This window comes from Neodiprion pinetum, chromosome 2 (assembly GCF_021155775.2).
Source record: "Neodiprion pinetum isolate iyNeoPine1 chromosome 2, iyNeoPine1.2, whole genome shotgun sequence".
Classification (NCBI taxonomy): Eukaryota; Metazoa; Arthropoda; class Insecta; order Hymenoptera; family Diprionidae; genus Neodiprion; species Neodiprion pinetum.
The window spans coordinates 7,619,197-7,644,345 of record NC_060233.1 but is presented as its reverse complement, the minus strand read 5'-3'; the positions used below and the strand labels follow the sequence as shown (position 1 = coordinate 7,644,345).

The following is a 25,149-nucleotide window of genomic DNA, read 5'->3' as shown; positions in this document are numbered from 1 at the left end:
GATGCTCAAGATCTTATGCTAATGGAGCAAGCTGGCGCTAATCGCCTTAGCGGGGCCTTTGTATCCCCGGGAGAAACAGTATCGGTTACCATCTGCGATTTAGTTTTTCAACGCTCTCAAATGGACTTTTGCAATCCAAATGTAATCAAGGAACCAGCTCATCTGTACCATCGCATTCAGTATCCAATGATTCCAAGAATGATCGTGACTCGTTTCAACATCACGGTTTACAAACGACAGACAACCTTGTTTCACCCGGTCAAATTGGATTTTGAATCGCCTAGATAATAGCCACGAAACGGACCGTTTTGATCGGGCAAAAACCAATCGACGGAGCATGAGTGATATATCGGCTTGCATGGGGATATCGCGCGATCGGTAATCAGTTTAGACACTCGAGTAATTACAGGTCGGCCTGGATACCGCGTCGAATCTCGATTCCACCAACCCATAAATAAGCGGGTCAGTCATTCGTCTTTTACCAAAGAAACTCCTGCAGGAGACCATTGTGGTCACTTCCGCTTGGATGGCCCAGGTGTAGGCGAGAAACCTCGGATTACATTACAGAAAAGAAGCATAAAAAAAAAAAATAGACTCTGGAATACACACCGCTCGGTCATTCGCCCACGCGACGACCAAATGGCACCGCGACTTCCCGGCGCTAGATCCTTTTTCGGTATTGAGTTAATTTCTAAGAGCCAGTTGACCCACGGTGACGCTATCGTCCGAGGTACGGCATAACGTCCAACCCGCCGTCAGTGTAGTTTAACATAAGTGCCATGAGGTATATATCTCATTACAATGTAAAAGTAATCGTGGGACTATCGCCTAGCTACAGGATTACGCAACTCGGCTGTATGATCGTTTTGTGGGTGGTTAGAGGTGACAATAAAACTTCACAATAGTGTCTACCGCCTTCACTTTCGACAATTAACATCCGACTCTATTCAATCGGCTTTGCCATAAATTTCATACAATGGGGTCCACCATGAGATGTATTGTTTTTTTTTTGTTCGTCGTCACACCACCGCATCAAAGATCAAAGCCGCCAATGCTGCGCGGATGAAAACGTTCGACTCGATACGATGTACCATTTTTCAGGTTTGAAAGTATCTTCCAAAAGTCGTTTCATCACTCGATTATCGATTTCGCATTCGCATGGTTATTTACTCACCGACGCAGCTGGGACCCTCTGATCGAAACCCTTCGAAGCACGAGCATTTCGCTCCAGTCGGTGTATCCTCGCATATGTGATCGCATCCGCCTCTGTCGCCGTTGCAGCGCCTCAAGATCATCGGTAGGGATTCTGAAAAGATGAAATGACAGGGAAGTCAAATCTGGGGCGTCGATTCGGTTCCACGAATGGCGCAGCGATTCTGTACGCGTTTCTAGTTTCGGATCTGTGTGATCTGTGACACTGTATCGGAGCGAAGAGTCAGCCAGTGATACGAATCGGAACGAGTATTTTGCCACGATTGGGCGTCCGGAGATGGAATTCAATTTAACGAAACAAACAGATGGAGAAGAAGGGAGCCGATGTTGTGGCGCTTGACAAGAAGTGGTCTTTGACCCAGGATTCCGGCCGCATAGACTGACGTGACATTCTATCTCACTACCGTAGGCGTGTGACGCGCAGGTAGATGAAATCCAACCCGCTTAGAAACCTGACACATTGACAACTGAAGAATTATTACGCTCCCGTGATGCGTATCATCCGTGTCTGCCTATATAACTGACGTCACGGCATTGCTGGAAAACGAGAAGAGAACCGGTTTATACGTGTCTCAAGATTAAGAAATCATTCTCATAATATCCGATATTGTACTACCGATGATTAGCCAAAGTGTCAATATTGAGAGGAACGTCTGCTTAACTTGACATGTAGCGCAAAGTCGAGAAAAATCCGAGCCTTTTTTGACTCATTTCAATGTATACTTGATATTAACGACCAACTATTTTTCAGCAAAATTTAACGGCAATCACAGCATGAAAGCTAACAATGGATTTGATTTGAATCTCTGGAGCTTTTCTTTCTACACAGAATTACCTTACGAAACATTTATACATGAACTTTTGTAGAATCACAATACGTCGAATAGTTGAAAAAATATCAGGTTTATCTCGTTTTCTCGGGAGTATTTTCATCCTATTTCATAAGCTGAACAAGATTTCACAAAAAAAAAACTTGAACTTCCTTCGAAAATTTATCCATGTAAGTACACGATATTTGTAAATTATAACAAGTCGTGACACATTACAGAACCGGTTTTACATCAATGTGATTAATTGAAGTTGCTACAATCGTGTTAGGAAAAGTCCAACGGGCCCGACGTGAAAAACTGCGTATAAGAAAAGACGAGGTTTCTGAAATCGTGATTGATTCGATGGCGTCCCACCGTCGCAAAACGTGGCACAGAAAACGCAATCTAGATTCGGTAACCGGCGTATATAAAAAGCTCGCAAACTGACCGGGCTTTTTGACGCATTCCGGCAGAGTCCCGACCCATTGCTTGTCGCTGCAGAACAGACGATAGGCCTCGTAGTTCTTGAACTCGAATCCTTCCTCACAGTCGTAAACAGCAACGAGATAGACGTTGTACGGAGGACGGATGTTCTTCTTCCTGCAAAGATGGGAATATTATATTAAAATGGATAAATATCCGTGTAATGATACGAGTACAATAGTCTCGAATCACTGACCTCGCATATTTTGCCGGATATGCGTTTTCCACCCGTGGAGCCTTCTGCAGCCGACCTCGTTTCCTGCCTTTCATTGAACAGCTCAAATCCAGCCTAGAAGCTAAAGTCTCGTTCAACTCGGCGCGACGATTCGCAACCGGGGCTTCGGATTGCGAATTTTCGGCCAATTTCTTCCGCATCTTCCGCCTTTTTATCTCGCTAATTCTCCGGCGCACCTGCTGCCGTTTCATGCTCAAAGAGTCGAGCGTTGACGGATCATCTCCGAGGAAAACGTCTTTTCCAACTTTCGACTCGGACTTATCCTCATCTACGGAAACGGAAAATAAATTCTTAGGTTCGATTTTTCGGGCCTGAATTTCGCTGGATAGATCAGCATTCGCTTGACGAAGGTTGTGCAGCGTTCGTTGGATCGTGAAACCCAAGTAGACTCGTATAAACGTGTCGCCGTAACGAAAATCATTTTTTCAGTATAATCAAACTCGTACTTGCTGCAATGTTTTCCGAATCACAAGAATTTCGGAAGGATTCAAAAATACATATACTTGACATAAATTCGCAATATTCGGAGTTTCATATACCGATCCGATAACGCGACAAGCTTTTGAATCAATGTTGATTCCCTCGATCTCGAAAGACCCGACCGATCCTTCTAAAACCCGTGACCTGAAACCGATAGTTTGGCCGGATGCGTAGCCGATGGCTCGATCGAAGGTGGCATTATACAAGAATACACGCTGCATGCTCGCAGTCGCATCCGTATATGGAGCCGAGATGAACGCAGGCGATACGCACTTTGCCGAGTGTCATGCCGAGTAATGATTCCACGACGTAAAGGCTCGGGCACGTGGTACAGGGACCCTGCACACAAGTACGATGAGAAGGAGTCCACCCGAGTGATTCGCGGACGCGAGAATATGACGAACGTCTCCCGGAGCAACGAATGGATATCTAGCGAACCATTGTGCCCGCGACTCGTGCATGATGCAAGGTACGTGGCGTAATGTTTCGGTCCATTAGCCCTCGTTATCTCACCGTGTTCCGCGTTATAAATTTCACCTTGTCTGACAAACAACACCTTGGTCTGTTGTATAGAGGTTCTGTATAACCCGATCAAAAATTTCCCCTCGCTTGTAACCCTTCTGAAAAAATATCTTCCACTATGATAAGTTACGGTAACTTGACGTTACTTTTTAACAAAGTTAGACGGAGAAGGTTGGAAGCGTGAGCAATTATTTCAAAAAATTAAGCAGCGTAATAACTAGATTCTATCACCGTTCGCAGAGCGCTTATAGTTATTTATTTTCGATCGCGAAACTGTCGCTTTTTGGAACGAATGCAAGAGCAATTTGCGTTCGATAATTCGGTATTACGTTTTAAAAATTAATTGCGCTACGTGGTCAACGGAGCTTGTGAAAAACTGGTTAGGTACGCGGTCGCATCCCGACCGAATTATTATTCCTGAGTGTGATTAATCCGACTCCTCGGACTGTCGACGTGAGGTGTTGACGTTAAGGAGTACAAGTAGCGTATGAAATAACAGGAAACTCCCTTGAAGGGGCCCCGAGAGGTCTCGGAGTCTCGGGAGGGCCCGAGGGCCCCGAGGGCAATGTACTTCTCGAGTGTGCGCGCAGACCGCGCACTCCACACCATCTCCGAGGCTTATCTTGATTGCACCGATTCCGAGGTATGCCACGCGAGGTTCAACTGCCCGGTCACGAGAACACCGAGACCCGCAACAAAATGATCTCTCTCTCACTCTCTCTCTCTCTCTCTTACTTTACCTGTTATCTCAAATTTTTATTTTACTCATCTCATCCCAAGTCTTAATTTACCTTTCTACTCACGACTGTAATCCACTGTAATCTACTTGCATTTCTACTCATTCTCTTTACTTCACCTATTTCGAGTTATATTTATGTCTATCTGCTCGCTTTTTCTGTTTCTATTTTATTGCATCCTTTACCATTTTTCTGTCGTTAAATATACTTTCCCGACATTTCTATGGACATCGTAAACATCTGTCTATCTATCTATCGATCTATCTATGAATCCATCAAGGAAAAATTCGTCGTTGTGATAATTGAGAAATTGTAATGATCATCGAAAAGTATACATTCAATCTTCTCAACACTTAGAGAACATAATTTTAAGTCATCGTTGTAAAATTATAAACCAGAAAATTAACAGCTGCGCAATTGCATGTCATAGTTTGAATTTAGGGCACACTTTCGATTTTGAAAATTCGTAGATATTTACGATTGAACCAAACTGGATCAAGCGAAATATAAAAGAAATGATTCGCTGTAAACAAACGAGATTGATTTCAGTGGTTGACAAGATATTGTTGTATAAGATTGTTCGAAACTTCGGGATGCCTTTTGTCGAGTCAACTAAGCCGAAATGGACCTGTTCTCTAATTTGAACACCGTTGACTATTTAATCAAAACGATTTACATCAATTAGAGATAAGAGTCTAAAATTTTTACGCAAGTCATACAGAGCTCCAACTCTCTGCTTGCTGTTTTCGTCTCACTTACGCAAAAATAATAATACTTTGCGGCTAAACGAATAAACTGTTCAAACCTGGTCCTAAAATTTTATGCCTAGAATACCTAAAGGAGTTTCGAATTTTCATTGAATTTCTTGAGCATCGTTGTTGGATAGAAAAAAAAAATTGTAGAGTCAACACTGCAATTTACTCCGGAATTCTTTGATAATTCAGTGAACAATTTACATCAATCGTCAGCCAAGAATTGTCAATAAATCTGTTAAAAAGCGCATTTAATTGGCTATTTGTGGGAAAACAAATTTCCGTAGCGCGTAAATTTAGATAGAGAAAAAAACTCTCATCATTCGGTTAAAATGTGTATTGTCTCAAAGAGTTTGAGTCTGCTTTGAGGAAGAGGAAAGAAACGAGATAGCAATTTCGTCTATGCACGAACGAAAAGAACAAAAAAAATAAATAAATAAAAATGATACACGACAATCGCGCGTGTTGCGGCTCTCAGATATATGTACGAAGTGAGTCAGTTTTTTTACGCGGGATAAATTGCGTGAACAAAACTGCCCTCTCATTCATCTCGGATGACTTGTCCCCGGGCCGTGATCAGGGGACGACGCCCATTTTCTCGGGGTAGAATGACACCGAGGATTAAAGGCCCGGCCACGATTCGCCGGCACTCCCAATGATTATCACGTTCCTCGAGACGAAGATGAGGTTTTAATCAGCGAAAACCGCGGGTGGCATTCGGGGGGCGGGGGGGGGGGGGGGGGGGGCGGATTGATTGACTCGTTTAATATTTCTTTTTCCCCCGACGTAGTTTGATCACGAGGAAGGACCTTGAGGCAAAAATTATCCCTCTACTTCTCACCCTGTTCAAACACTTTTGCAAGATTGATTTGCGCGCTGCAGCATCTCGGATTCCCGCCCCGCAGCCTCGGGATCGACTCTTGTCTGATTCATCTCGAGGATTGGACGATCGACCGCGACCTTCCCATGCGGGAAAAATATCTCAGGAGGAGTTCCTCGCCGCGATTGATTTACGGTGTGCGAGGGTGTTTTGCCGGAAGGGTGGCTTCCTCCTCGTCGAACTTTAATCCGGCTCCTCGATTCCTTTTCGCACCACGGATTCGGCGAGAGTTCAAAAATTCGTTTTCCAAATTTTAACGCGAGGATGTATTTCACGGATTAAATATCTCGTGTTGAATGCTATTCGAAACCCAGGAATTTTGGTTGACAAAGTACGACTGTTCATCATTTTAGTACTACTTCTTAAATACCTAGAACGTACCACGCATTCGTCGAATTTTAATTGATTCATGCACACCGTGTTTGGGTAATTGACTTTTTTTAATTTACCGGTAATTGGTTATTTTTCAACTTTTCAATGAACAACAAGAAGCCTCGAAAGCCCAAATTTTTTTCTGCTGTACATAATTTTCTAGATACACAGACATTCCATTATTCTTGTAACACTTATGTTAAACTAAGAACAAACTTAAAAAAAATTTTACAATAGTAGCAACGTAACATAGTAAATTATCCCATTATCTCCTGAGTTTTATCGTCAGATTTTTATTAAACTACCGAATTTTTATTAATTTCTTTTTCCATTTTATTTTCCCCTGGCGAACACAATATATACAGCGTTATGAGATTGAAGGTAACTAGAAATTTATTTTTCCAGACCATTTTCTCCCCGTCAATATTTCTTAACTCTGTTATAAAGTATTTACGGCTCTACTGTACGAGTTGTTCGATTTATCTTGCCACAAGCTGTGTACCAGACAAATGAAATTTACCGCGGCAACTCGTTTGAGAAAATGAAACTGCGTGTTGAAAAAAATATCGATGGTACAGGTTCGTGGCAAGTAATTCCCTCTCTTCCACCCCCTCCAAATAAAATGTTGTTCGAACCACCTTTTGCTTTATCTTTCACGCGCAGCCATCAATATGAGCGTAAAAATTGGCTGTCTTTTCCTAACTCGAACATGCCACCTAATAAATCGGATACCGGATTACTGATGCGTTAGTGTACAGGGACCAGAGAGTGACGAATTGAACCGGCACATCATCCCCGAGAAAACATCACCTGCAACCACATCCTGATCGGATTGAATTTGTGTTTTTTTTTTTTTTGCTTTTTTTATAGTCTCTCTTGACATTTTACGGTCTCGCGTGTATTCCATTCAGTCAATTCTTGGCGAACGGAGAAAAGGCGGAGCCTACGATTTTCGAACAATTTACCAGACCGGTTACTTTTTTCTCGTGTAATTCGTTTATGGTATTGGAAAACAAGAAAAATTAAAAGAATTTTTTGATGAAACCTCGATTCAGTTCGAATGACGGAATTAAGTTTTTCCTCGTCATAAAAAATCAACATCATCTTGCATAATTTTGTTCGCCATTTTTTCTTGCAATCAACATCTGCAGTGGAATTTGGGATAGTGCAGCGTCTCTGTGATAAATCTTTGAGTATTTCGCAGGATATTTTGAACCTATGCTGAAAAATGTGGAATAATTCATCACCGCTAGGGTGATTGCAGTTTATTAAAATCACGAGGGATTAAATTTTGCTTGAAGAGGATGGAACGGAATTAGCGAAGCTGAGGGTATTAATGCGCATTATTGTTGTATAATCGATGGTGCTCCGTACCCGCCGTCGAATTTGTGAGTAAGCCGGGCTGCATATTCATTTATTATATCGCTCTTTGCCCGGCGGGAGAAGGAGAATGGTCCAGGAGGAGGGATAAACGGTGTCCGCCACTCGCCGACAAAGTCAAAGCTTGTGAATTATAAACGCAGAGAGGGCACATCTATCATTTCAACCACGTGGAAGTAATTTAATAAACTCTCCCTAGAGAGAGATGGAGAGAGGCGTAAGTCGGCCGTCGATCCTGGGCCCCGAATCATAGCTCTTTGGGCTTTAAACCTTCGCCGCTTTCCGCTGCTTCCGGTTACAGAATTTTACTTTCGCCTCCACGATCTGGAATATGATCTCCAAAGTCGGGATTTCACGGCTCTAACCATACCTGACAATCGTGGGGTTAGGGTATAATTATAGTTTAGTGTAAATCGTATTTGTGCTTCACTTTCACGTACGAATGTAAGATACATTCACGGGATACTGGTTGAACAAACTGATATTAAATAAAATGTTTCCTGATTTTTCGAAGGTCTCGTGAGAAGAATAATTTAGTTGAACCAGCGTTTAGAACCGTACTGCAGATTTTATTTATTATTTAGAACCTGAAGTACACTCTGAGATAACGAAAACTTTCACATTGGAATTGAATTTCGAAGAATTGAAATTGGGTGATGGAACGGATTGGAAGTCACGTGAGTAAATTCAGTTGGTTTAATACTTAATAGGACCCATTTTGAAGAAGGGTAAGAAGGGTTGAGAAATTCATAGGCTCTCACCCTTCGGTCATTGTGCGGGCAGTAACTGAAACGGGTCGCGCAAGCGGTATCGAGCTTCTAGCACCATTAGCGGATAAGAATCTCAAGTCGAGGACTCATTCGGCCACGTGGTATAATATAAGACCAGATATCTAGATCCAGTCGGAGAATTCCAGTCAGGCATGGTCCCATCTCTTGGTCTGATAGATTATACCTGCAGGGATTCGATATCTCGAACGAGCGCATTCATGCGAGCGTGAAACACGCGTGTGGACTAAAGCACGTCCAGATCCAAGCATCCGTTGGGATTGTAAATCGAGGCGTTTCACTCCCCGAGCAAAGCAACCGGGCAAGAGCGTCGACGCGTTATGAGGACACCCTTCTCCTTAGTTCCGATACTTACGTATAATATAGTCAATTAAGTTGGTCAACTAAGGGTGGTTCTTATTTGAACTTCCATCTCGAAGCACCACGAAACTCTGACCCATTCGACTTATCACCGCTGCAACGAACAACCGCCGAGGCTCGGATGCCGGTCGGCACAATGGGAAGGGAGGAGATGGGGGATAAATTTATCATCCTAGGACGTGGCGCGTGTAGATCTGAGATAGGAGATAATCGTCCTGTGCAGCGCGCGGTGCGTGTTCTGGCCGGAAAGCTTGTATATACACAAACACATATATATGCCGAGCACTTCTCGATCTTGTGTAATTAATTTCAAGTGTCCATCGGGACAAATGGGCGGGCCCTATCTATATTGGATCAGCAAATATTCGAATTGATCGAATTAATTAACCTTGCATTTATTGGACAGATAGTAATCAGGCTTAATTCTATTTGGGCTTTCGATAGGCTCGAAAGCCGCGGCTGCCTCTCCGTTACTTCGAGACGATCGTGACGTCCGGTCAACCACAAAAGCGGATCGGTTTGCTTCACGGCGACGCAATTCCGCGGGACGCGTGCGGAATCCGCGATATCCATATTTCGGCGGTGTATAAACGAAGTAACGCGGTACGATCGTGACGAAGGGAGATGATACCACTTATCGGACTCGATGGCTACCGAGAGAGCGCTGCTGCAGAAGCACGCGCGTATCTCTTGCTCGGCACCATTGAAGGTGGAATGACGCAACGTCGTCGGTGAAGAGGGTCGTTAATTGCCGCCATTCCGAAGGTCTGTGTACGAATAAGCTGATCCGGCACATCTGCACAGTCGGTTGAGCCTCGGTGTTTATGTAGTACGGTATCGAAGCGAGGGCGGGAACCGACTGTTTGCCTCGACTCGATATGGTAATGCGTTCGAGTTGCTCCTCGACTGGTAGACGTCAGTTTGATCGATACCCATCGATCGGTGTTAACTTAATAATGTGAATATTAGGCATCACGACGGACAACGGAGGCTGCAAACGAACTGTTCGAATATGCCGCAACTCACTTCAACTCCGATTGGCTTTTTCGGATACCGTTATCGTCCCTCCATCCACCTACGGAACAAACGTCTTCTCCCCACAGCTCGTACCTACACCATTTCGGCTTCCTGCAATAACCCGATATTGCTTCCGCCCAATCAGGAAATAATATATCACCGACAAGAGACTCGAGTACAATGGAACGTCGACGCTCATTCGTCGCTCGTCTTATATACTGCCCTCCACGAGGATGACCTCTCGCCGTTTTGCCCCCGGACAGCATGCGCTCGTGTTGTCGTCAAACACTGGATTGAGCGATTTCTTTCGGTTAGCCTGAAAACTTCCAGCGAAATCAGGACTATTTGGAAGACTCCATAAACAGATGGAATTGATCTTTGAAGAAATACTTGAACGAACAGCATTTGCGGTATCCAACCTCATCCATTCCGAACGATCGAGACTTCCAATCGTCCAAACCCCGAAACCAGTTATAATCTTCAAACGCGTCCAAGGTGAACTTTCTTTCGGGGCCATCGGGGCATTTTTCCGACCGGGAAGTTGAACGCTGGTCCCGGTTCGAATCCTTTAACCTGCACGTAGCGCGAGTACATGCATATGTATGGGTGTATAATCAAGTGTCTCCACGGAGGACTGCAGCAGACATTCTGGCGCAGAGCCCAGGCACGGGACAATGAACATGCGAAAACAAACACGAGTCAGGCTCGGGTATCACAGGGGAAATGGGCAGAGAAAGAAATAGATAGCGAGAGGGAGAGAGAAAGAGAGAGAGGGAGAGAGAGAGAAATGAAGAAGAAGAAGAAAAAAACCGCAGTAAGCTCTGCGGCGGAGGTATTATACATAGGATATATGACCGTTGAAAGCCGTCCGCCAGGCTTTTGTCCGTTCGGTTCGCACTGAAAAATTCCGCTCTGACGGTTCTACATAACTGATCCAAGTATGGTGATGGAGAGAGAACCGTAGGTCTCTGTGTAATCGGTTCGAGTATCGAAACGCGACGAGATCGATCGTTGATTATGAAGTGTGACACCACTGACGGTGAGAAGCTTGATCGATCACTTGGGTGTTTAGAGTGTTTCTTCGTCACGTTGTCATTGATAAGAGGCGTACTTGCTAATATGCCATCGAAACAGGACCCGTGACGAATCGTTCCGAGTTCAAAGTCCACCGCAATTATGGCGAGTGTACGACTGCGGTGTAACCGAAACTTGTGAGCTCAGTTCGTACTGTCCTGCGAAGAGAAATTGAAGACGAGACTGTTGAACCCTTCCTCCTCGGATCTCGTGGGAACGGAACTCCATAATAGGACAATGAAAGTTCGAAGGAATTTGTCCAGCGATACGAAGTTTGCCACCGTACGTTATACGTACCGGGTCTCTTTCTCTCCTGACGAATGCTTGTCGACCAGCGCTGTGATCGAGCCGTACCGTTTTCTTCCAAGAAAAGTTGCGGAATAGCGCTATGGCCGCGGTCCAGGGGTCGGGAAAGTTGGACAGCTGGAAGTAACGCTCTATTATACACTGTCGGAAAAACGTCCGGACGAAACTTTACTCTCGTACTGTTATAAACATAACACCGGACATTTTTGCGTCGACAGGTGTGACCAATCATTAGGACCAGTTCTCATCCCGCAAGTCAAATCTAGATGAATTATGAAATATCGAATAGCGAAGATAACGAGTTCGGTGTTGATGGTCACGTAGCTGAATCGCTGAACGTCTAAGAAACTGTATCGTCAGTCTTTGAACCCCAGCTGTGCAACTTTGAGAACATGCGATTTTGTTTCTTCTCATTGTCAGTGCACAGTTGGACATATACCTGCAGGGTTATGCAGGAATGCTGGGTGATCTCAGCTTTGGTAGATCTCGTGCACGATCAACAGACGCAAGAGTCAACAGCACGTGCAAATTTCAAGGATCTCGTGCTCCGAGAAACATCCGAGTCTGAGATCTCAGCCGTGACAAATGTCACCGTCTTGTTGGGCAGCTATAATCAAGTATATCCAGTGAGATGACACGAAGCAGGTTATTCTTGATGACCTTACGCTGCAAGTCTGCCGGATCAAATTCGCATACCGATCACTATCCGATTCTGCGAGTGTGTCGAGAGAACACTGGGGATATGTGACCACATCAAACGATACTAATTGGCCCACCCTTTATACCTAGTAATCCAGCCACCGACTAACTACTTTCCCAGAATTCATCAGCTTTTCATCTTTCGCTAAGAATCAGCTCACCCAGGGTACAGGATTTAAGCGTCCGGTAATCGGCGCCGTGTGTTTGGATTACCCAGGAGCATGCATAATGCGAGATCGAGTGCCGATCCAGCGCAGAAGCAGCGTCCAGGTCACTAATTAGGAGGATTTACGATTCGGTGTACAAGAGAACGTGTTTGGAGCAGGAATGGTGCCTGGAGGAGCAGTGGATAACCGGAATCAGGTGAAACTCGGCACGGTGTTTGTCCTGTGGGAAGCCGGACGACGTGACGTTCGACATACAGGGAAGTCGAATACGGTAAACTTTTCTCAGCACACGTGGGTTCGGGAAACAATGGAGTCTTGTGTTGTGGAAAGGCTTGCTCGTGTGCCTGGTGCCCCGAGCAAATAACTCCTCATCCCTGCGTCCCGGGCCTTGGCAAAGACCCGGACCTGAGCCCGCAGTCCTGGTTCAAAGTGCGTACGACTAACCACGACCCACCATGACCCAGGGGTCCGCCCCTGACCCTCTGGCTCTTTTGACGCGCGCCGACCGTTCGCCATGGGGCTTTTAAAGCGCCGTCCGAGTTTCCGTCATACTTGTTCTCTTCGCGTAGGGCATAACGATAGTCACCGTTGTTAACGAACCTGCTCGCCAGGCATGATGTCGGTTGTCACAAACACACCGTGGACCGTATTTCGATCGTTTCCTTGGCGCCCACGACAAGATTCGACGAACAGCGCAAGCCTAAATGAAACCAATGACACAGTTTTTGACCGAATATAAGAGGATGAGGAGTAACGGAAGCCCGCGGGAGATCATGGAACCCTGAAGGTGACTTATGGCGGCTTTTGGTCACATTACTCCAGCCTCCAACCTCCGTGCAGGTTATTGCAGAAGACCTATTTACAATTGTCTTGTAGAGCTTGGTCCCGCGTCGAATGCAAGTCCAAATAAAGCCGTCGTTAAATCGCTGAACGTTCAGGCGGCACAGTGTGTTTCTACACGAGGTAGACTCGTGTCGTTTAATAGTAACTACGCGTAGGTACAGCGGCGTTGGGATCTCAAGAGAAAAGGCCCGTCGGTTGTCACGGCGATAAATCATAACCCAATATACCAGGACGGACCAGCCGTCGTTCACGTTTCAAAAGAAATCGGCTGCTACACCGCAAAAAACGTCTAAACCACCTAGCTGCTTCCTTTATTTCGAACTCGGGGTCGCCTTGACGCGTGATCAAAGATAGGAATTACCAGTCGCGAAAGTAACGTTGAGGGTGCAGAATTTTCAACAGATTGGAAATAACAGGGAGAAGCTCGCTGGGTTGATGATCTATCTGTTAAAAGGGTGCTCCTTGGTCTCCTCTTCTATCATCTTCTCACGCTCCGTGATAATGGACGATCAGGTTTGAAACGACAAGCCGGTAAGTCGTTCCGAAAGACCCCTGAACTCGAGGGTCGATATTGTTCCTAATCAGGATTCAAATGGGCAGACGCGTAGACGGTAAAAAAAAGTTATCAATTTCTCAGGAACGTTGTACGCTTAAGAGTATCGAGATGCCCGAGCGTAATTATCCCTCCACAACCAAGCCGAACCACTCGGAGAGAAAGAACGAAACTTTCCTCAAGCCTGCTTCCGAATGATTAAACGATGATCGAGGACTACTCCAAACATTGAGCGACACTTTTGTATCGACAAATTCTCCGACCTTGTATTGCATACTATTATTCAATAGAACACCGCTCGAGAAGGAGAGTGATGAGGATTAAAGTCAGGAATTCAATTGTATCTGGGCATCGCGATTGCCGGCCAACAGACCACCTCCTTTCAATCCGGGATCAAGTCGATAGATAGACCGTTTGACCGGGACTGTAGGCGTACCTGCCTAGCCATTCAGGATGAAGGGTACCTCGTCGATACAACGTTGGACCGTTCGGTGGATCGGTAGACCTTCGATATTGTACAACAAAAACGCGTAGCGAGCTATTAGCGAGGAAACTTGAGCTGGTTTGATTGATAGATCGTTTATCCCAAACAAAGACGCTGCACGCCCGAAGCCTATCTATCATTAAACTTTTATTCAATCTTATTAATTAGCGAAGCCTGTTATACGGGTGCGCTGATAGAACCTTGTAGAAGCATGATTACCATTCGCTCTACCCGCAGTGCACTTGCCAAGATGTGTTAAGCCTCAGAGAAGAAACGTCTTGCACGAATTCAGAGAAGCGTCTGATAGCCGATCTGATGGAAATATCCTGACAAATTTCACTCGAGACTCACCGGTAAGGATGCACTTTGGAACTTGGTGATTCCACGCGTCGTCGAGGCATGTCAGGACCCTGTGTCCAACGAGTTTGTGGCCTGGCTCGCAGGAATAGATCGTCTGCAGGGATCCCGAATCAAGGACACGCTCCTTCACGGAACCCCATTTCGGAGGTTCCACCGATGGACATCCTCCGAGAACCCCTTGAAATAACAGAAACGAAGACATAAATGCATCGTGAAAAAACCGTGAAACATCACGAGCCACAAATGAAGATAAAATGTTTTTCTCAATTAGGATTAAGTCTTAGTGAAGTCATTTCAGAAGCATTTTGTTCTTGTTCAATGTCGATTCACCCATTCAACCACTGATTGTTGAACAACCTTCGGGACCGCGAATCTGCAAAGTTATACAAAATTTCTGGACAGATGTGAGCAGACTTTCGGAAGCAGAGAAGCCAGCTGATCCGACCGAAGGGGATCAACTTGTGCGTAGGTAGTAGTGGAGGAAATTGGAAGAAGTACGGAATGGTAAATTGGGAATTTCTACGGGTTGGCGGGTTGGAATCGATGAAATTACCTCATCAGCCGCCGTAGGCCGAGCTTAAGCACTTCACCTCGGTCACCCAACGAAGTCACGAACCCTGACCAAACACGTCCGATGCGAAATTAGTAACGCCTCTGCCTAAACATTGGTTGGACATGGCTTTCAATCTCGGCACGGCACATCTGCTGATCATAATTCTATTTTCTATTCATTCCTGGTCCCATTTTTTCCACGACAAGAACGTTGCTGATAACGATATTTTTTCTTCTTATTTTCTAATTAGCCAAGATACATAAGTGTAGGTAATCTCAAAGCCAGCAGACAAAGGAATCAGGATGTTCCTCTCGTTACGAATCTCATCTCTATTTTCAGCCCACCCCTAGATATCGATTAAATTGTGCCGCATGTTTCTCCCTCTACAACAATTAACGAAGAATGAATTAAATGACACCAAATGACTCATACGAAATTTAACGACAGTTAAGTATGGCCTATTTTCGAAAGAATACTTGGTATTTTTTTTATTCCCTGTTTATTCGCCCTCCGTTTTTGTATCAAAGGACCTCGATTTGAAGAAATTAATTTTCAAATTATTTAAAATCGGAAGAGAAAAAGACGAGTCACGAATTTGATCTTGCATACAAATCAAATGAAAAAATACATCAATATCAGTTCTATTCTATCGATTTTATTGTAAATGACGATTCGAGCTTTCGCCTTTGGTTCAAATAAGGAAAATCCCCCATTAGTTTCCCTTCTTTCAGTTCATAGGAATCCGTTATTTGGCAGCGAGGTTCCTTAATCGATTGCTGAGGGGTGTATCGACGTGGGCGACGCATCAAACCTCAGCGGGTGGGAAGAACATCGTCGCCGGTTAGCAACATCTCAATTTTGTTAAAACCATGCACGCGCGCAATCTTGCGGTATGTTATTATCTGCACGATGTGTTCTCGTATAAAGATTTCATACTCGCGATGTGCGGACGTAACAAACACGTAGGAGAAGGCCGAGGGCGGAGACAAAAACGCCGTATTTCTTCGCCAGCATTTTATTACGTCGGTAGGAAACTCCCAGAAACCATGGCGTAGCCTTAGCCATCTGAACCGTGGTTAGTTGCCCCTGATAAAATCTCGGGCCAAGCCTTATTCGTAAAAGCCGAACGATACTCGGTGTCGCCGGTTGTTTTATTTATTTATTTTTTTATTTTTTATTTTTTTTTTAACGAGAAAGAACAAAATCAAGGTAAGTAAATGAAAGAGAAACGAAAGTTATTCTGCGGTAACGTAACGATATATTTTTCTACAAATATCTCTTTGAAGTATATTTCTGTGAAACGTCCTTTGAACGACGTATCATTCGCTATGAACTGAAAGGATTGCCAAAAATAAACTTTTTATAAACTTCTCTCAAACATATTTTGCAGTAAAGGCTTGAAATAATCTGATTCAAAGTATAATACGTGACAATCTTTTACTCGTAGGATCTAATTTAATAAAATCGTATTGCCCCTTCAAATATAAAAATGACGTCATCGTTTTCGGCGGTGATTCAACGTTGTAAAGGTTCTTAATTAACTGCGGTCACGTTTACATCGGAATATGTTTTCCACCCGTGATTACATAACCAGCTGTGAAGCGAGTAATTATTCGGTTTCGAACCGATAATTCATTGAACCAAAATTATTTATGAATATTACCTTTTTTTACTTCTTCCTTTTATACATATATATGAGAACAAGTGATTATAAATTTAATTGATTCGGCCGATGGAGCGAAACTTTATTAGATTAAAAAAGAAGCTTTCGTTTTTTGTTGTCTAAAAAAGACTAGAGCCATGCAATTTTCCTTCAATCAATTAACTCGCGCCATTATTTCTATTAAACATATGAACGTTTGAACCTAAGTATTGATCGGTTGAATCAAATTAATGCGAGTCGACTCGTTGTTAACGATGTAATTTCAGTTTGGTGTTGTACAATTCCTTTGGCTGTGGCACAAGCTCGTTGACAGGGTTCAGAATCCGCCGGAGCCTCGAGGGCAGAGGGAAAAGCAGCCATTATCCGTGTGTAAACAATTGTGTGCGTGTGAGTGTGTCTGTATCGTAGACACATTGTGCAGAGGCGTTTTTCCTTCTGCAGTTGAATTCGCAAGCATGCGAGAAGAGAGGAACTCGGAAGGAATTACCTGACGTTTGTTAAGTAAAACTCTGCATGCAATCACCCACGCAAATCGATGCTAATATTTCATACAAATTAATTAGACTCTTGACTGATTGTCTGAAGATTTTGCGACGTAACCCTGAGAGATTTTAACGAGCAGGAAAAATCAACTCGTCTGAAAGGATATTTCCTGAAACTTTTCTCCGCTGTTTACCTTTCATATTTGCCGAAATAACAACTTTTAACATCAATTAGAATTTCTATGTTGTAAGAAAGGAAACGAAGCGAAAACAGCCGCTTGAAATTCATATCAATGTTTTATTCCGGCAAAGTGCACGAATCAAATCTTAATTAGAAAGATTCGCAACGTTTAAAATCAAGATCAACAAAACTTTGATCTGTTCTCGAGATATCGTAAAATATAGAAAATAAACTCGAATTTACTACATTAGAAAAAGAAAATTCTTGAACATGCACTTCTTTGATTGAAAATGACGGCACGGTTTCAATTAAGTTTGTTTTAACGAGATAAATATTTATTTGTATGGATGTAATGAAAGACTGTTTGGTTGGATTGAAAAAATTAAATTGCTTTAACGAAATTAATTTATTTCGGGCTCCCGATGAAATGTTTAACCGATTTTACCTTATTTTTCCTTGCATACGTTAAGCTCGCAGATAATTAACTCAGCTCAAATAAATACCGATTGCTTCAATTAATTCTTCTTCTTTTCGTTCGAACAAATTTACGATTTTCACCTTGTAAAATATTTTTGCGGTTATATCGCAATTAACTTATTTCCGTAAAGAAAGAGAAGTTTCTTAATTCAACTAAATAATTCTTCATTACGTAGTTAGGTACAAGAAAGGACTTGCTTATGTGAAAGTGCAAGATATCACGGCACCAAGTAAATGTAAATTATTTATTATTCGTTCGAATCTGGAGAATTTTTTTCCCAGTGCACTGAACATGGTTAGAGATTCAATTTCCTAGACCTCAGTAATCGTCGAGTTATATCGAAAACTTCAATTTCAGAGGTGATTGTCTCGTACAACTTTCCCTTTTTTGCTCTCAATGCACAGAAGCGATAAGGTGAGTAAAAACGAACGGATAAAAAAAAACAAGAACACTAAATTATGGGGCAAGGCTGAAGTTCCGAATTTGAAAAGATTCGAAAACACATAATTCCGAGTGATTTGGTGGCGAAAGTTGAAGTAAAGAAATCAAATTTTGAAGAAACAAGAAAGTTTCGATTTGTCGGAAAGCCGACGGCACAAAGTTCCGAAATGCAAGATTCCGAAAATTCAAGATACGAGGGAAGAAAGTTCCGAAAATTGAAATATACGCACACAGCGTAGTTTACTAAACGACTGGGTGTAAAAGATCGGAAAAATCGGAATTATCATAATTCCGAACGTAAAAATATCGAAAATCCAAAACAAGGAAAGATCAAAGTGGTGAAATTTCACAGAGCCATAAATTCACGGAATTGAAAATCTTCAGATTTAAAAATTTTACTCATTTTCGCAATTTTGGAACTATGACTTTTCGGAGTTGTGCCGTCTCAGCATTTTGTTCTTTCGGAATTTTGAGCGTCACGTTTCGGACCACTGAAAACTTTGATCTTTCGACAAGATTTGATTTCTTCAAGCTTTGCGATGAGAAAATTCGGAATTTGGGTATTTCGGAACTTTTCAAATTCATAATTTCAACCCCGCCCCCTAAACGATTATGTCAAGATTTGAAAAGCGATATTCAGGTTAATGGAGTTGAAATTATACCAAGCATCTCTTCTCACGACGGTAAAAATAGACTAAAACCGCAAATTCAGTTTTCGGGTCAGATGCACGGTTCGCTTCTCCCCAAGATGAGGGATATTAATGCGTCGTTTAGGGCGGTCTAATCGCGTGCGAGAAATTCGTCTGACACAAGGAGACAGGATATGGGCAGCTCTAAACGAATCGGCTGGCTTTCGGAGCCGTTACACGATAGGTTTACATACCCAGGCTTAATTTGGAAAACATGATTAATTGCCGCAAGTTTTTACCGTGCGAGCTGGTTAATGAGCCGCAGTTACGCAATTCAACTATCGGAATCTGTTGCGGGTATTCGTATTGCCCTCCAGCCGCAGCAGCAGCTTCAAGCGAGAGTTTGCGGCTTCGGAATTTCCGCAAATCCTGCAAAAGCAGCAGCTGATGCGCCCGGATCGGGATGACGAAATCCTACAAATTCCCGCATCGCTCCGCTGGACCAGTTACAAACGGATATTCAACATTGTCACCGCCTGCGAATCGTCGTCTCGTTTGTACGCCGAATGATTCCGGCTCAGTGCGCCGAAAATTAATTAATCCGAAATGTAACGCACGTCCACTAATCCGATCGTTGATCTGCTTATTTGTGTTATTTTACCACTTTTTATCACTGTCTACCTCGGTGCTAGAAATCGACCATCGTTTTTTAGCTCGATTAGCTGCCGCGAGTAATGCAATTAATGAATCTGAACAGATTCGAAAAACACGAGCTGATACATCGACAACAATTTGAGACGAGAACGTTCTAACCGATTAAGCTGTGGCAATTTCTATCCAAATCTAATCTATTTCGAAGAATTATTTTCCCTGATATCTTACGTCACGATGAAGCCATTAAGAGCAAACGTACCTAATCGTTGGTGAACGTCAGCGTAGTAAGTAAAACGAGTCGAAGAACGTCAGAATTGGATGAAGACACCAGAGTTTAATCGTTTTGAATGTTCTGGTTATAAAACCGTCTCTTAAATTGTTGATATTCTAGCTGTTTTAAACGGTTTACCTCCAACTTCTGATTCAGATCCGATCGATTGATCTTTAAATTGGAGTGATCGAAACCTGCACATGGTTTCAAACCATCAACGCGAAGTGATTGAGGATTTTCAGGACCTGTACAACAATTCTTTTCTCTGACTCGTCTCGATGACTAGTAAAGATCGTTCCTTGATTGCCTGCACCGAGTCCTTCCGAAGTTTCCCACTTTTCGAGTAAAACACCACTCGGCGGATGCCCATTTAAAAAGTAAAGAGGTCGGCATAACCAGCGCCAAGAAGGGCAGACGCTCGTTCGACCGTGGATAAGATCGTTCCTGACTAATATCTCAATTTCGACGGATATGAGATTTGAGGGGACCAGTGCCACTGTCAATATTTGATCACGACTCGAAACCTGCGCCATTACTGTACCATTCGAAAGGATATAACAGGTGTAACGCACCTATGTAGGTATGGTTGTGTCGTACGACGCTTTTGAAATCGAGGATACCTTGGAAGATTGAATCGGGGCGGGGTTGAAGTTCCGAATTTGGAAAGTGCCGAACGTGCATAATTTTGAATTATTTGATGGTGAAACTTGAAGTGGAGGTATCAAACTTTGAAGAAACAACGAAGCTTCGAATGGTCGGAAACCTGACGGCTCAAAGTCCCGATAGAGAAAAGCGAAAACAAAGAAAGATAAAAGTGATAAAATTTCACCGAGCCAGAAATTTACGGAAATGCGTATCTTAGATTATTCGGAATTTAGGTGTTTCTGATTTTTTAATTTTCTCATTTTCGCTTTAATCTTTCGTCGAAGTTTGATTTCTTTAAGCTTCGCCACCAAAAAATTCGAAATTCGGGACTTTCGGAATTTTTCAAATTCGGAAGTTCACTCCCACCCCATTGAATCCCTCCCACAATTTTTTGACAATCCGAACGATTCAAACCGACTTTTTTAAAACCTGTCCGATCCACTCGTTCTTCGACTTACTTTTTCGAGAAAGAATAGTAACGGATACTAGACTTTCCGGCAACAGCTAGAAAACTAATTTTCATTTTCTACCTAGAACTGTATTTTTCGATTGTGGTAAAAAATGAAAATAGTTCAAAGGACTGAGCGGTAACCGGAAATAAAAATTTCTTTCAGTGTGAGGACTATAACGCTCCCTCCGAAGTCGAAAGAAGGGCGTCCAATTCGGGCGTTTCGCGTTTCGGGTTTACGATATTATACTTCGAAGGAAGTTGAACGCGTGCCAGAAAGAGGCGTGCATTCGTGGACAGGATATCGTGGGATTTGAGCCACGTGTGGCTTGCGGGAGTGAAAAGTAAGGATGAAAAAGAGGGTCAAAGCGCGCGTCGCTTGCCTCGAAGATGAGATTTCGACCACATCCTGAAACGAAGAGCGCGGTCTCTCGTAATTTCTGCACCTAAGAATCAAGCTGGAGAGGAATTATTCGGGTGCTGCTCGCTGAGAACGAACCTCCGAATCAACTTTGCGCTTTGCTTTCACCAGATATTTCTATGCAGAATAACCGGAAGGACTCGGTAAACAGGAAGAAGAAGAAGAAGAAGAAGAAGAAGAAGAAGGAGAAGCAGGGTCAGGATAGGAACATGGAGCTGAGCAGGTTTCCGTCCAGTCTACAGAAGCTTCACGAAGATTCTAATCTTCGAATGTACGGCAAATTTGTTGTCGGGAACTTTGAATCGCGGCGAGCGAAATTCAGGATAAGTTATAAATTCGTATTGTATCCAAAATTCCTGTGAAAAAAACAAAACAAGAAAAAAAAAAAAAAACAACATGTAATATGAAACGATAAGGGCAATCAGCAGAATTAATTACCGGTTTCAAATTTTAATCGAATTGGACCGCTCTGATGCAATATAATTTGGTCCCGTTCGAAAGGTTTGATGGTATAATTTGATATTAACGATCAAATTGAATATTGATTAATTCCGCCGGCCATTTGATGAGAAAATATCCGTAACAAAAATCCGATATAATAAGAAGAGAACGGAAATTAATTCGAGTTTAAATTGTTTGTTTGGGATAATATAATACAAGAATATCCGTTTAGCTCTTTGAGGCAATATTTTCATAAGCTTGAGGTTAAAAGCAGCCTAAGGTTTTACATTGTTTTATTTACGATTTTTCTTTTTTCGTTTATCTCGCTAAAAATTTCTTCAATATCGATTCCAAGCAGAGCGCGAATCTCGACTGCAAGATGAGTAAGAAAAAGGAAAAACAAAGGAAGGAAAAGGGAGCTGTTCGGGATAATTTCATCCAAATCTTCAATCTCCTCGTTGACATCACAGAGCATCGTTTTACAGACCGTAAAGCGTAACTTAAGACCGGCGCGGATTACCTGCGGAAATCCTTGCCGAGTAAATCCGAAGCCAAATATGGCATCACCGCGGCTGGAATCTGCTTCGATAAAAAAGCTTAGATAACAGCTGCCATCGTTCGTCAAGGAGTGGAATATTTTTCAGTGACGGATGCATTCCGTGGAAGACCCTGAAATTAAAACGTCTAATCGAAAAGGATATTAACTATTCATTCCTCACGTCTCTCGCAAGCCGCGTGGGATTTGGCTATTTTTATGAGTATCGTAATAGCTTAGAAATGTAACTGTACATGGGCGAAATAAACATATAGACTTGTGTTTGTGTCTTTTTTTTTTTTTTTGTTTTACGTTATTTGTCGTGAGGCTTAATATCGGATCATATTACTTGGCTCGAATTTTTAAATTATTCATTCAAACCCGTTGTATCAGTCAATATTTAACTTCTACATCGGTCGCAATTTGTTTGCCTTCAGCTTTCACGTAAAATTTGTAACTTGATCGCGAATTGAAGAATTATTCTGTGATCGAGAATTTTTGAAAATTATATCGGAATTCCTGTACTTTTCAATTTCGTTTGGGTAACAGAGGATAAACGGCTTTTCCTGTTTCTCGATACTTGAAACTAATACGAGTTATTGAATTAGACCTAAATTCGGTTCACCTTAGAATGATGATATTCCTATTGCCATGCGGTATAAAAACAACATTGATTCCAACACAGGAAACGGAGTGTCATTGAACTGACGAAAATCTCGTTGATCTTCGTGATTTCAGAGGCGAAATGTGGGAGTCCGGGTATAGATATGCATACTTGGATCTTACAGGTCTAAGAAAGTGTGTGCGGAAACTGGTGTTAAACATACGCAAAAGCGTTAGCGAGCACGTGTACTTTACGAACCTTCGTAGGCAGTTGAACAGCGTCGAATTGAATTGCTAATTCAAATCCATTCAGTTTTATATCCCGTATAGACTCCCACGATTCTAATGATTTCATCTTTCGAAAATAACACTAGTCAAAGAGCTGCAAAATTTCCTACGCCGGCAATTTACGACATTTATTACGATTATAAATTATTTTATCGGCTCGTTTTGCGGATATTATACATACGATTAGTGGAAATATCCACGGTGATAAAACACGGAGAATCTCGAAATGTCGGTTAGGTAAAAATTCAACCACGTTAATCGAGTAAATTATCCGAATACTTATTTTCCAATGTATTTAAATAAAGCTGTGTAGTCATTGTTAAAAATTTTGTCAAGTAAGAAATGTATATTGTTTGAAAAACGGGTTTTTACTCGTCTTTGCAGAAGCATGATCGAGTGTACAGTCTGAATAAAAAAGAGTAAAAAGATAGACGTAAAAAAACCGTGACTAACCCCAAATAAGTTGAATTCTATCGAAGCAACAACTGCTTAGCATTAGCGATGAATGAATGAAGATTTTAATCTGACAAATTTCAGCCGAGAGTGATTAATAGATTCAAAGAAATTATACGCTTTCCATAAACATACAGTTGTGTAAAGTATGTGTAAAAAAAATTATCTATTTCGAAACGAAATCAGTAAAATTGTAGTTAATAATTATATAATTGCCGTACTGTCTTGGCACTTTAATTGTGCGTTAAAATTCGCGACAAATTTGAATTTCTTCGAGTATAATATTCAACCGAATCGACGTCAGTTCCACACTTCAAGCGATCGAATAATCTCACAGTTCCGCTACAAAATACTCTCGATAATTCTAGGATCTGACATCTCGGCCTTTGGCTGTAATTTTTTCCACTCTCCACTGTCGCATAGGCTTCTAAAATCGTAATCCAAAAGTAATATCACATCCCCGGAACTGGTCGCCGAGCTTCTAAAAATTTTCAAAAATATTCAGCTTCAGATTCGACCGATTGAAATCCAGCAACGAATCCTGCGATTATCGGCATCGTTATGCTGTAAGAATCTATCGCGATACAGCCGAGTATCTCACGGCTTCGTGATCATTCGGCTAGCAAGAAAATACACGAGCGAGCTGCCCGTATTACTAAATCAGATGTTAAATCTGCGACTCAAATTACAGAGCTGTTCGCGAGGCGATAGGTGACCCCATGCACTGCGGTATGAGTAACAGAGCTGCTTCCGAAACATCGCCGGAGGGTGTGATGATACTGAGGAATCTTGTTGTGTAAGAGGCTGCTGAAACCATTGACACTAGCGACGTGAACAGTCGCGAGGAATGCCGAGACCGCATCTGCGAACTTGGCGCGGCATTCCACAAACCCAAAGGAAAAGACATTCCAACGCGACAACTAATCGTCTCCTTTGGTGGATTCGGATTTCTTCGCTGCAAAGAGACTTGCCTCTAGGTATTATCGAATGGAAAAAAAACGGAACCCTTACGGGAACACTTTCTTGTCCGTCCGTTCGTCCGTCCGTCAGTCAAGACCCTTTATCTCAAGAACGGGTCGAGGTGTCAAGTTGACATTAACGTCAAACATCAAGGTCCGCGGTCCCTTGGAGGTGTAAAAAATCCAAGCTTCCAAGTCAACCCAATCAAAAGATACGGCCATTTATGTCTAGTATTTTGATCAAATAAAAATCTATAGGGCACTTTCGGTTTACCTGGAATCGTGAAATTTGGAGAGAGGCAAGGTCTCGTAGCACAATTGAAAGAAAAAGTCCGAAGATAGTTAATTTGTCGACATATGTCGCATGACTTCCTTGGCGCGAGACTCTACTTAGTCTTTTGACGAGCAATTTCTGGCTCAAGCAATTCGTCGGAGTTTTTTTTATTATTTTTGGTTCATTCGAGTAATTTCATGCGACTTCTACTCGTTCA

The 25,149-nt window shown here is 42.7% G+C and overlaps 1 protein-coding gene across 1 annotated transcript in view; it reads right to left on the bottom strand.

The window, feature by feature from the left end:
* The window catches only part of LOC124211684 (fibrillin-1), a 62,926-nt gene that overhangs the window by 23,615 nt on the left and 14,162 nt on the right, over positions 1–25,149 (bottom strand). Inside the window, exons 2-5 of the mRNA XM_046611006.2 lie at positions 14,505–14,690; positions 2,701–3,007; positions 2,470–2,621; positions 1,175–1,306 (exon numbers count right to left, since the gene is read on the bottom strand). Of these exons, the coding sequence (XP_046466962.1) occupies positions 1,175–1,306; positions 2,470–2,621; positions 2,701–3,007; positions 14,505–14,690 (777 nt within the window). The remainder of the gene's footprint in view (positions 1–1,174; positions 1,307–2,469; positions 2,622–2,700; positions 3,008–14,504; positions 14,691–25,149) is intronic.